Source organism: Ranitomeya variabilis, chromosome 8, assembly GCF_051348905.1.
Source record: "Ranitomeya variabilis isolate aRanVar5 chromosome 8, aRanVar5.hap1, whole genome shotgun sequence".
Taxonomy (NCBI): Eukaryota; Metazoa; Chordata; class Amphibia; order Anura; family Dendrobatidae; genus Ranitomeya; species Ranitomeya variabilis.
The window spans coordinates 19,969,679-19,983,151 of record NC_135239.1 but is presented as its reverse complement, the minus strand read 5'-3'; the positions used below and the strand labels follow the sequence as shown (position 1 = coordinate 19,983,151).

Genomic DNA, 13,473 nt, shown 5'->3' with positions numbered 1-13,473 from the left:
AAAGTGAATTTTTGAAACTATCTCTAGTGTAATCCCTTGGTTAGGGGCCCTGTAACAAGATCCTGGGAATTTTTGGGCCCTTTTTTTTTTTTTTTTTTTTAAATCAAATAATTTTTATTGAAAAAGTCCCAAATACAAATTCTCCGTCTTTCAAATAACATAAATGACATAATACTTTGTTTTCTACTATGGAATTATCTCGACCTCAATTCCCTATCCCACCCTAAACCCAAATCCCAGCATTCCAGAGAGAACAATTTTCATTTTCAGGGCAGTTCTAGAATAACAGAGTATAAAAGTTGTGGGAAGGGAGAAGGGGAAAAAAGACTAATAATTAAGGGATAGCATCGTAAATATTCTATCTCTAATTAGAAGATCCGTGGGCAGCCCTGGAGTATCCAATCAAGTTCTCGTTGTCATTTCAAATCTGTGAATAGAGTGATAAACTCCTCTTTCCAACCAGATTACCGTATATTATTTATCCTTCGTTGTAGTTCTCCATAGATGGAGGTTGTGTGTCTAACTTTTTCAGTTTATCATTGTACATATGGTTATAACTACTTGTGTGCGTCTTTATAAATTTATATTTGGTCACAGCACTTTCCTCCCAAAAATACAATAATGAGCAATCAAAATGTTGTATACACTCCAAAATGGGATCAATAAAAACTATAGAGCAGCACACTAAAAACAAACCTCCACACTGTGCAATCGTCAAAAATTAAGAAGTTTCCGTGTCTCAGAAAATGGTGACTTCTTCTTCTTCCTTTTTTTATGTTTTTGCAAAGTTTTGAATTTCAAATAATTCCTGAAAAGCAGAGTCAGATTGAGCGATGGGCTGTGCATGTGCGACCCCTTTTTAAGATTTAAAAAAAAAAAAACGTTCTGTAGTTCCATAAAGTTTTGTTCTTTTGCTTCAGGGAAACTTGCAATGTCGCCTGTTTAGTTTTTGGCCATGATGTGTCCCCATCTGACTGTCACATATTTTACTCTTCAAAGTAATAACAATTTACTGCCTGCGAAACCACAGAAAGAATCTGTCCGACCATGTGTCTGCACGCTTCCAAGTGTAATCCACCCCTATGAGCACTGTCTGATCCCCTCTGTTGTCAGTTTGGGATGTCTGAGCTTTGTGTCTCATAAATTAATAAAGTTTTTTTTTTCCTTTTGTTTTCCAGGCTCTTCTGGTATTTATGTGAAAGGTATCATACCGGGCAGTGCCGCCGACCAAAGCGGATGCATTGAAGTTCACGACAGGATAGTAGCCGTTAGTCCATTTCTTTTTTATTTACTTACATGTGCGCTGCAGAACGACTCCCAGAGGATCCATGCAAAAAGACTGAAAATCAATTCAGTTTTCTAATTTTTTGTCAATCAACCTCAATCCCTGTATAATGAAAAATTATGTAAGACTAAAATATTACAATTCTCTGCATTTTCAAAATTTCTGCCTTGTCACTGAATCTAAGTATTTTTGTGTACATGCTTACTGCTCAGAGTTTTTAGTCTAGACAATCCCCCGTGATTTAAAGAGCTTGGACTCCGGACTAATAAATTTTAACTTCAGTGGTACAATGTAACAAATTATCAGGCTAGGCAAGGGGTTCTGGATGTCAAAAGAATGTTCACCATCACTGACAGCAAGCAGATATTTTGAAAATGTTGAACGATTGAGACCCAATATATATTAGAAAGTTGCCTTATTGCCATATACAATGATTAGTCCTCATTTTCTCCCTTCTCAGCATTCCACCAGCACTATAGGTGCCAGACCTGCTTTAGACTAACTTCCTACCATGCATTGCACCTGCTCTGTCCAGTGGCTTGCCTATCTTGAACTGAAAACCCCACCTCTGTTCTTCCTATATGCAGTTTTACAAATAGGAGAGCAGGTGCAGAGATCGGGCCCCTCCCCCACTTCCCGTAGCGAGACGGGGACCTGCCAACCTGCTTCTTTGAATCGATCTCTGCTTCTAGGGACGTTGTACAAAAAAGTGACCGCACAAGACTCCGATCTGGTGTAAAGCGTCCAGTAAGCCATTTCCCCAAACCCATGGCTACTCAGATGTTGCCAAATGAGAACATCCAGCATGCCCTGGCTGCAGCCGTCGATGCATGATGGGAGTTCTAGTTTTACAGGAGCTGTTGAGCCACAGGTTGGAGACGACTTCTGCAGTATCTTGTAGGATTGCTATTTGCTTAGTGAATCATTTCAAAATATGATAATTTTTTATTATTATTTGTGCTAATTTTATGGAATAACTTTTTACTTTCCATTTTCTAGGTTGACGGGAAGAACATCCAGGGACTGACCAACCAGGAGGTTGTCACAGCACTGCGCCACACTGGCCAGACGGTCCAACTAACCCTGTCCAGGGGCAAGGTGCCACTCAGCCCGCTGTCTCCTGGCATCTCTCCACGCAGAGGTTTTTTTTTTTCCAAGTAGAAGAAATGTTAATAACTAGTGTAAAATATTCCCATTTGTGCTATTTTGTATAAACTGGCAGCCTGACTCCTTGCTCATCCTCCGGCACTGAAACAGTGTGCGAACATTAACATGCCATACAATTTAGTCCTGCTGAGCAGGAGCGCAGCAGCCTCCGCTCTAGACTGACGCTCGTTAGCAAACACTTGGGCTACTTTCACACTAGCGTCGGTACGGGGCCGTCGCGCTGTGTCGGCCCGACGTACCGACGCATACTGTGCAAAAAATGCCAGACATGGGCTGCGGAAGCAGTCTTAGGACGCTTCCGCTGCCCCATTGCAAGGTCCGGGGAGGGGGGGGGCGGAGTTTCGGCCGCGCATGCGCGGTCGAAAATGGCGGTCTCGACCCACAAAAAAACGTTACATGTAACTTTTTTTGTGGCGGCGGTGCGCCAAAACACGGCGCAACCGTCGCACGACGGTTGTGACGTGTGGCACTGCGTCGCAATGCGTCGCTAATAAGTCTATGGAGAAAAAACGCATCCTGCAGACAACTTTGCAGGATGCGTTTTTATCCACAACGACGCATTGCGACGTGTAGTGCACGACGCTAGTGTGAAAGTAGCCTTACTTTGTGTTCCACCTTTTTCTAGATCTCTGCTTGCTGTCAGTGAACTAGAGCTTTTCTGTTAACATTCACTTGTATATAAGTTCTGCAACCAGCTGAGAAGTGTCTGTACTTGCATCAAGTTTGGACAATGCTATGTGAGCTAAATGCAGAAGCAGCTACACAGATCTCACTAGTTGATTGCCACAATGTATCAGTGTGGATTCCAGAGCAATGTCCAGATTAGATACAATTGTATCCAGTTATCACCTGAGAGCAGGGCTGGCTGTGTACAAGGGAATGTAAAAAGGAGTGTTCTAATTCACTGACAGCAAGCGGAAAACTTGAGAATGTCCGGGAATTGAAGCCCCAGGGCCCTGATTCATCATGAGGTTTGCAGTTTAAGTGATTTTTCTTTTATTTGTATTTGCACTGGTGGATTTTGTGCATTGTGCAAAATATGTCAAAATGGGTGCACAGTTTTTGAGGATTCAGATTTATTTTTGCATTGTTTTAATGGTAAAATGTTCCTGAAGAATTAAAATAAGCTTTATTATACCATGCCATAGCATTCACTTGATCAAAATGCAAAATTATACTGGGTAGGGTATTGGAATGCAGTTTTCCAATAATTTAGTGAAATGTAGAAAAATCGCAAATGATGAATTGGGCTAAATCATGTGGTTTACCAAATCCAGTCCCGTACTGCTGACCTATACCCCTACCTACACCCCCCCCCCCAAAAAAAAATGACAGATGAAGTGGAATAAAGTTAACTTAAACATCAGCTGTGGACATATCAATGGGGCAACCTGTACAAACACACAGGGGCCTAAGAGGTTAAAGGGCCCAAAGCAAGTGCAATTTTTTGATTTTTAGGTGCTCTTGGGCTGCAAAGCGCCCATATGGGTTCTTGCACGGGGGCCTTTTATGTCTGTGTCCGCCAGCGTTAAAGGTACAAATTTAATAACGAATAAGGCACAAGTAAAAGTCACTATTAGAACCACTTTTGCATAAAAAGAGCAAAAGCGATAATTAGTCTGCCAGAAAAGTTGTAGAACTTTTATAATGAAAGCTTCTAAAACACTCAAACCCCTTTAACTCTTTATCCTGCATCTAAATTACATTTCCCCAGCTAAAATCTTTAAAAATAAAAAAAAGTGGGAAACTACAGTGACTTTGACTGCTGTACGGCTCGGGCCTCCTGCTGCTGTCATTGGTGGAAATTGGACAAAGCTTTTGAGAGCTGTATTAAAAAAAACAAAAAACAAACCTTGTCCCCTCTTTGACGTCGTGCTGGGAGGGAAGCAGAGTAAATTACGGTCTAGTCGTCAGCCCCCCACACCACCAGAGGTTTACTAGTTCGTGTCAGCCATGATTCTGTGATCAGTCCACACATTGCATCCCCTGTTGTGCCCGGCAGCCGTGCTGCAGACAGCATTACTCTGCTCTCCTAGCTGGGTGCTGCGCTCTGTGCCAGGCTGTGTGTTCAGCTAATTATCTTTACCTGTTACTCCGCAGACAAGAAGCATTTGTTGTGCTAGCAGCTTTTGTGCCGCTGTTAATGGCATCCTTCCTGCGACTGGAGAAGTTGTTTCTTCCGCACATACAACCTAAATAAAAGCATCTCTTTGTTTGTAGATGTGCCAGCATTGCCAACCGTGCCTCCACCTCCGTTACCTGCTGTTCCGCCAAGGGGTGCAATAAGCGAGGTCCTCAAAGGTCCCCAGTACAACGCAGAGAGCAAAGAGCAAGAGGACAATTACACAAATGAACTGAAAGCAGGTAAAGTTACACTGGAAAGTGAGAGGGAAGTAGGATGTCTGCAAATGTGCCCAAAAGTTGGCAATTAAAATCTTGGATATCACCTATCTATAGGCTAGGTGAAAATATTGCTTATTACTGGGGTCCTGTTGCAGGGACTCCCACTGGTCTCAAGATTGGGATGCTGTAGAGCCCTTTCTGAATGGAGCAGAGTTCAGGCATGTAAACCACCACTATGATCAAGGGCTTACCATCCATATTGGCGGACCATGCTGCTGTTATCGGGCCCTTGAACGAGGGGTAAGGTGGGGCTTATTATGTGCATAGCGGGACTGTTGGCGCCATCATACTATTGTTAGGTGGTTATGGATCCATCATACTGTATATAGTGGGACTATAGTGCAATCATATTTTGTATTGGGCCGCTATGGGACCATCATACTGTGTATTGGGGCTAAGGGGCCATCATACTGTTTATGGGCGGTTATGGAGCCATCATAGTGTGTTTATGGGTGGAGGGGCTATGGGGCCATCATACTATGTATTGGGGGACTAAGGGGCCATCATACTGTTGTGGAGCCATCATACTATATATTGGGGCTAAGGGTCCACCATACTGTTTATGGGTGGTTATAGAGCCATCATACTGTGCATAAAGGTGCTGGGCTATAAGACCATCATAATGTGTATATGGATGCTGGGCTAGGGGGCATTAATATTGTTTTATACGGGTGGTTATGGAGCCATCATAGTGTGTATATGGGTGAAGAGGCTATGGGTTCATCATACTGTATAATGGGGGGGGGACCGAGGAGCCATCATACTGTTGTGGAGTCATCTTACTTTGTTTAGAGATGCTGGGCTATGGGACCATCATACTATGTATAGGGGTTCTTGGCTATGGGACCATCATACTATGTATAGGGGTTCTTGGCTATGGGACCATCATACTGTGTATAGGGGTACTGGGCTATGGGATCATCATACTATGTATAGGGGTTTGTACTTAACGAGAACACCTCATAAACCAAATTAGAAAACCAAGAAAGAAGAAGGGGGATTTTTAAACCTCCATATAATCATATGAACCAATAGAGAGGAAAACTGAAGGAGCAATTCCCAATATAACAATGTTTATTGATAAAATTATCACAATACAAGATAAATATATGCAACAATATTCAAAAAAAGAGTACACATCAGATGACAAAGGCATCTGTAAAATAGTATCAGCAGAAAAAGAAAATCCACGGGACCATACCACCAGGCCAAAAGGACTCAGTCGAAATGATACAGGATATTTGATAGCCAGTATGTCCAAGTGTATATATCATATAGGACAAATAAATATTTAATAGCAGATTGCAGTATCTAAGTCCTTATAAAATACTTTAGAAGATCACTGCCCCATGTATTGCACCTAAACGCATTGGCCTAACATCACAAAGCATAATATGACATAGTCAGCCCGTAATAGGGCCTAACTAAAATGACACTTGCACAATACCTGTGGACATGATGGCCCTCGTGTATAGACCCGTGGAATGGACACCTCTGTGGTGTCCATTCCACGGGTCTATACACGAGGGCCATCATGATCTTCTAAAGTATTTTATAAGGACTTAGATACTGCAATCTGCTATTAAATATTTATTTGTCCTATATGATATATGCACTTGGACATACTGGCTATCAAATATCCTGTATCATTTCGACTGAGTCCTTTTGGCCTGGTGGTATGGTCCCGTGGATTTTCTTTTTCTGCTGATACTATTTTACAGATGCCTTTGTCATCTGATTTTTACTCTTTTTTTGAATATTGTTGCATATATTGATCTTGTATTGTGATAATTTTATCAATAAACATTGTTATATTGGGAATTGCTCCTTCAGTTTTCCTCTATATTGGTTCATATGTATAGGGGTTCTTGGCTATGGGACCATCATACTGTGTATAGGGGTGCTGGGCTATGGGACCATCATACTATGTATAGGGGTTCTTGGCTATGGCACCATCATACTGTGTTTAGAGGTACTGGGCTAGGAGACCATCATACTGTGTATCTGGGTGCTGGGCTATGGGACCATCATGCTGTGAATAGGAGTGCCGGGCTATGGGACCATCATACTGTGTATAGGGGTGCAGGGCTATGGGACCTTCATACTGCATGTGGGGACATCATACTGAATCATGCTGTCCTACTATGGTGACGGGGTCCTAATGTTTGTGGGAAAGTGACTGGGGACATTATACTATGGGGGCGCTTCACACTTTGCAAGGGCTATCATACTGTATAGAGGCACTGTGGGGACATCATACTTTGCTATAGTCACTCTGAGGTTATCATAGTGAGCTAGTGGGGGGCTAATTTACAGTGGGGATATCATGCTGTATGTGGAGGAGGGGAATTTTGAGGTTCATTGTACTCTCTGGACCATGACAGAGGTGTGGTAGTGGGTGAATACACTAATGGGCTTCAGTAGTGGCACAGTAACTGTTTACGCGCTGCCATACATGCCACTGTCCATTTCTGTAACAGATATATATTTTTGCTAGGTCCAAATAGAACTTTTGCTATGGGGTCCCAAGAGTTCTCAGTAGGCCCTGGATCCGTTTGTAGAAAAAATAAGTGTCTTCAACTTAGCAAAGAGTTGTTACAAGTCAAGTTAGATGGGGAAAAAAGCAATTGATCACTTTTTCTTCCACTCCCATAACGATGTGCCCCTTCCCATGGTCGGCAGCTCTGCGCAGCACATTCCACATGACTGCCCCGTCAGTGGCTGTTAAATGTTTGCATATATTTGATTTAGTTCAGAGGACCTGCACAGATGGGATGTGTCATTGCTAATGAGCATCCTTCGAGGCCCCCTGTCCTTGTTACACAGTGAAGGCTGATAAAGCAATCTTTACGGAGGCCGGAGCGTTTCCCAAGTTAAATATTTCTTAAGTAGGAACATTAGATGTGCACTAAGCTCCGAGCCGGGGTCAAACGCCGGACAAGGCAGTCACTCCATTCCATAAAGGCTTGTCAGATCGTCTTATTTATGCAACCCAGGCAATATTACTGTCATGTCCGGCGGCAGAAAAGCTCGAGATGTCAGGGAAGACTGCCCCAGAACTGGTGCTTATAACAGGTGTCCTGTTACCTCCTCCTAATTAAACCAGACCAGACTCTGTACCTGCCAAGCCTTCAAATAATGTCTGTGATTGCTCCTTATCGATAAGGAGAGCGATGACAATGATGTTTTGTCAGACGGGTTATTACCACCCTCCCCATCCCCAACATTATTATATAAATGATCCCTTTAAAATGCATTTATGTGCATTCCTGTTTACACTTCCTTTTATTTCCTCAATTGATGACAGGTGAGAATTTTACACAAATGTTTCCTGAGTTACCTCCTTTATTATACTTCAGAGCTGCACTCACTCCCTATTCTGCTGGTTCAGTCGCTGTGTACATACATTACATTACTGATCCTGTAATGATCAGTAATGTATGTGCAGTGTGTACAGTAACTCCACCAGAAGACTAGGGAGTACAGCTCTGGAGTATAATACAGGAGGTAACTCTGGATCAGTACAGGATCAGTAATGTAATGTATGTACACAGTAACCGTACCAGCAGAATAGTGAGTGCAGCTCTGGAGCATAATACAAGGTGTAACTCAGGATCAGTAATGTATGTAAACAGTGACTGCACCAGCAGAATAGCGAGTGCAGCTCTGGAGTATAATACAGGGTGTAACTCAGGATCAGTAATGTATGTAAACAGTGACTGCATCAGCAGAATAGTGAGTGCAGCTCTGGAGTATAATACAGAAGGTAATTCGGGATTAGTACAGGATATGTATTGTAATGAATGTACAGTGACTGCACCAGCAGAATAGTGAATGCAGCTCTGGAGTATAATACAGGATGTAACTCCGGATCAGTAATGTAATGTATGTACACAGTGACTGCACCAGCAGAATAGTGAATGCAGCTCTGGAGTATAATACAGGATGTAACTCCAGATCAGTAATGTAATGTATGTACACAGTGACTGCACCAGCAGAATAGTGAGTGCAGCTCTGGAGTATAATACAGGATGTAACTCCGGATCAGTACAGGATCAGTAATGTAATGTATGTACACAGTGACTGCACTAGCAGAATAGTGAGTGCAGCTCTGGAGTATAATACAGGATGTAACTCAGGATCAGTAATGTAATGTATGTACACAGTGACTGCACCAGCAGAATAGTGACTGCCTGGAGTATAATATGTAATGTACCTATAGTTTTTGAATAACTATGGTAAGGCACAGCATGTTTATTTTAGTAGGATAGAGTTGTTGTTTTTTTCACCATTACCATCATATATTCCACTCTAAGGGCCCACAGTGACTCGTGTCATGAATGGCCTTTGTGTAATTCTTGTGTGTGACATAAACATTTGCAGGAATAATAATGAACATGGTTTAGATTTATTTGACTTTTACAATCATCACTTTCTTCCCAGAATCGTCCCTTTCTCCAGAGACTGAAGCATTAAAGTCGAATTGGGAGAAGCATCTTGGACCTGATTATCAAGTATTGGTATGTTCAGCCCCCCGATAAATGTGAGGACATCACTGCAGCTCTGCAGCTAGTGACACGAGACTGGATTAAGTCTCTAACTAGCAAGAACTCTTGCAAAACTGCTGGATCTTGGAAGTGCTGGGTAGCGTTTCATCAATGTGCCGGGTGTCTGAGAAAGTATATGAGTGTGAGGGATGAAAAATAATTTATATATTCATGTCCTAAATGTCATCATTATAGCAGCAAAATAGATGAAGAGGTATTCCAGTATTTGTAAAGTTAACTTTCAAAAATGTTTGACTTAATGTCCAGGACTGCAGTCATTTATATAATTACATTGTTTCTCTTTGTGAATGTGCAGGTGGTTGATCTGAATACCAAGATTGAGGATGATGAAGAGCTGCAGAAATATTCCAAGGTCAGGACTTCTTTGAAATAACCGGCTTCATTAATTAGCACAATATGAAGGATCTGTACAATTTTTTTTTTTTGGTTATATGGAAACATTTCACTTTTTTTTTTCTACTTGGGATTAAAAGGATTGTTTAGGACTTGGATATTGATGAGTTGGGAGGATATGTTATGGATATTAGATGGGTGGGAGTCTGGCACCACTGATCAGCTGTTTGCAGGTCTGACCGCAGCTGGGTGCCAACAGTGTGTATAGAGCCTGGGACATCACAGCGCCGTACACCGTGTAGTGGCCAATTCTGGTACTGCAACTCCGAACACGTTTACTTCAATAGGAGCTGAGTTGCAGGACCTGGTAACGGCCATTACTCCGTGTATGAAGCAGAGCTGCTCTGACACTGTACATTGTGTTCTTCCAGCTGTGGAAAAAAAAAAGTCATAAAATATTTTGTGCCACTTGCTAGACTCTTATGTAATTTCATGGCTAGTCTTAACTAATTGTTGTTAATGAATACAAAAATTAATCTTATTTACCTTGAGCCTGAAAGCCTGTCCTGCTTGCACAGCATCAAGCTGAAAGCTCCTGCCATCTCTGATACATTTGAACAAACCATCAGCTGTGTAAACAGGACTAGGTAACAGTGATTTTTCAGCCCTTCAATATAAATAAAAATGTTTCCTTCCATAGAAAAAAAGATAAAAAATCGTGATAAATAGGAAACAATAATTTATGACATGAAGTTGGTTATAGTGTAGGTTTTATTTAGTATCTGTAAATTGATGTTCTCACAGGAAGTTGCATTTTTAGTGTTGGTCAATGTATCTGATTTTTGGGGATAATTATATCTTATATTTTTATCCCTAGCTTTTGCCAATACACACCATGAGGTTGGGCGTAGAACTGGACTCCTTTGATGGTCACCATTATATATCCACCATTGCTCCTGAAGGTCCCGTGGCTAAACTTGGCATTCTGCAACCTGAAGATGAATTATTAGAGGTAAACATTTAAATCAATATGCAAATGTAATCGTGCTCATATGATGCAGGTTGTTTTAAGATGGTTTACCTGCATTGTTGTGTGCAATAAAGCTTACGTATGAGTAGATATGATTAACATGTATATTCACTTGAGAAATACATATACAAGAATAGGTAGAGTCTTTTGTTACATGCTTTATTACCCAGAGCTGCGCTCGCTATTCTGCTGGTGCAGTCACTGTGTACATACATTACATTACCGATCCTGAGTTACATCCTGTATTATACCCCAGAGCTGCACTCACTATTCTGCTGATGCAGTCACTGTGTACATACATTACATTACTGATCCTGCACGGATCCTGAGTTACATCCTGTATTATACTCCAGAGCTGCACTCACTATTCTGCTAGTTAATTCACCGTGTACATACAGTCGTGGTTAAAAATTGAGAATTACCCAAATTTTGTTTTTCACAGTTTGCTGCTTCATTGTTTTTAGATATTTTAATTGTATATTTCTATACTTATTGAAGTAAAATTATCACCATTTCAGAAGTTTTTAAACGTTTGTTAACAAGTACATGAAGTTTCTGTAAAGTCTTAATATTTTCGGTGTTGACCCTTATTTCTCCAGACTTTTGCCCTTCTCCATAGCAGCTGGATATTGGCTTCTGTGCCTTATTCTGACTTATGACCTTTTATTGCCTAAGCAGTGCTTGGAGTTTATCACAATTTCCATCGGTTATTTTTGTCTTTTTTAGAGGATTGATTGCAGGTTTTCAATTTCTCAATGGGTTTCAGATCTGGGAAGTTTCCTAGACCTGGATCAAAAATGCTAATGTTTTGCTCACTGGGCCACCTAGTTATCACTTGTGCCTTGTGACTTAGTCTCCATCATGCCAGAAAAAGCATCATCACCACCTGGATGGTTGGGAGTAGTTGCTCTTGGAGGAGGTTTAGATCCCAATCTTTATTCATGGCCATGTTTTTAGTCAAAATTGAGAGTGAGCCCCCTCAGTTGAGGAACCCCCCATACATGAATGGTCTTTGGAAGATTTACTGTTGGCAGGCACAAGACTCCTGGCAGTGCTCATCTTTTCTTCTCCAGACAATCATTCTTCCAGATGTCCCAAACAGTCTGAAGGGGCTTCATCAGAGAACATAACTGTGCTCCAGTCCCCGGTATGGTTCGATTCCTGCTCTTCCTGCAGAACGTCTTTCTATAGGGAGTACAGGGATTGGTCGCAGATGACTGGTCAGATGTGTTGCCATAACTGTATACTTTAGTCTGGTAACAAATCTTGATAAACTTTGCTATTGTGAGACTGTTCTCATAAAGTCTATCAGGATTCGGCTCACGCACATTTTGACCTAAAGAGCTATACTGTCATGTCAGTACTCCGAGTGCACATAATTTAATAACCTCAAAGGGCTGTTGGATCAGGTTTTGTAGGAAATTTAATCTCGCTCTGAAAGAAATGACATATTTTGACACAAAAAAACCCCTACAAGTACAAGACGTAATGTTGAGTAAACAGTGAAGAATGTGTCTGCAGAAAAGTTTCAATGTAGAGTCGTGATGGTGTCGCTGGTTGAGCTGGTCGCAGCCAACACGTCGCCGCCATTTCAGATTTGCCTGGAAATGTGCCGCATTTATAAAGATTAATTTATTTTTATTTTTTTTAAACCGATCTTGGACTAAAAATTATATTTTACCTTAAGCCGCACACACTTCATTATCCACTGGTTATAAAAGGAGGACAAGTTGCAAAAACTTTAAAACTTGAAAACAGCAAAAGCTAAGATACACCAGAAAAAAAAAAAGTTGAATTGACCAGTACTGATCGAGAGTTACATCCTGATAATCCAGATAATAAAAAAAACAAAAATTTCCAGATTACAATCTTCTACTGTCTTATTGTCTGAGCCCCATTTTGGGCATATGAGGAAATTAAAATTACTTTTGGATGATCTGACTACCATTGAAAAAATTACATGGTCAATGTATCGGTGTGGTCCATAAACAATCTAAACCTACTCGCTATTTCTCCGTAGGTGAACCAAGTCCAGCTCTATGGAAAGTCTCGCCGAGAAGCCATTTCCTTCCTTAAAGAAGTGCCCCCTCCATTTACACTGGTGTGTTGCCGCCGCTTGATCGATGATGAAAATGACAACTTTGTGGACAATCCAAAAGACCTGAGGATCCAGAATGTAAGTGTGCAGCGGTGACGGGCAGAAGCTGTCAGTTCTTCACTTCATGAGTATCACCAGCGTTCCCAAAAAAAATAACGACTCCAATGTTTAGGTTCTTTGATATTTTTATCCTTTTTTTTCATGTGATTTTAGTTTTTGGCCATAGTTTGGTGCTTTGAGCATCATTTTAAGGTTTGACCTTACCATTTTTTTTTATTTATTTCATATGAACATATCAAATAGATATGACTTTAGGTTTGGGGTTTTGCCATAGGTATTTTCAATCTTTGGGATTTTGAAAATGTATTTTTGCAGTTTGTTTAGACATAATGATGGTTTGTAGACATCTGCTGGATATGATACTAAGCATAGCTATGAGCATGTTTTGTGAAGCTTCACTATAGTTTGGGAATATAGGATCCTGTCATTGCACTAGAACTAGGTCCAACTTCACAGGATATGCCATATATTAATTTATAGGGAATTTGGGCTATGCAACATCCATTTTCCCATTCTTTGCGATCACTTC

At 41.1% G+C, this 13,473-nt stretch overlaps 1 protein-coding gene across 2 annotated transcripts in view; it reads left to right on the top strand.

Annotated features, from left to right (window-relative positions):
* Positions 1-13,473, top strand: part of PATJ (PATJ crumbs cell polarity complex component) — a 208,714-nt gene that overhangs the window by 39,748 nt on the left and 155,493 nt on the right. For both annotated transcript variants that reach the window (XM_077277129.1, XM_077277128.1), the window contains 7 exons: positions 1,179-1,267; positions 2,285-2,426; positions 4,673-4,816; positions 9,299-9,375; positions 9,719-9,775; positions 10,634-10,768; positions 12,807-12,962. In XM_077277129.1, the coding sequence (XP_077133244.1) occupies positions 1,179-1,267; positions 2,285-2,426; positions 4,673-4,816; positions 9,299-9,375; positions 9,719-9,775; positions 10,634-10,768; positions 12,807-12,962 (800 nt within the window). The remainder of the gene's footprint in view (positions 1-1,178; positions 1,268-2,284; positions 2,427-4,672; positions 4,817-9,298; positions 9,376-9,718; positions 9,776-10,633; positions 10,769-12,806; positions 12,963-13,473) is intronic.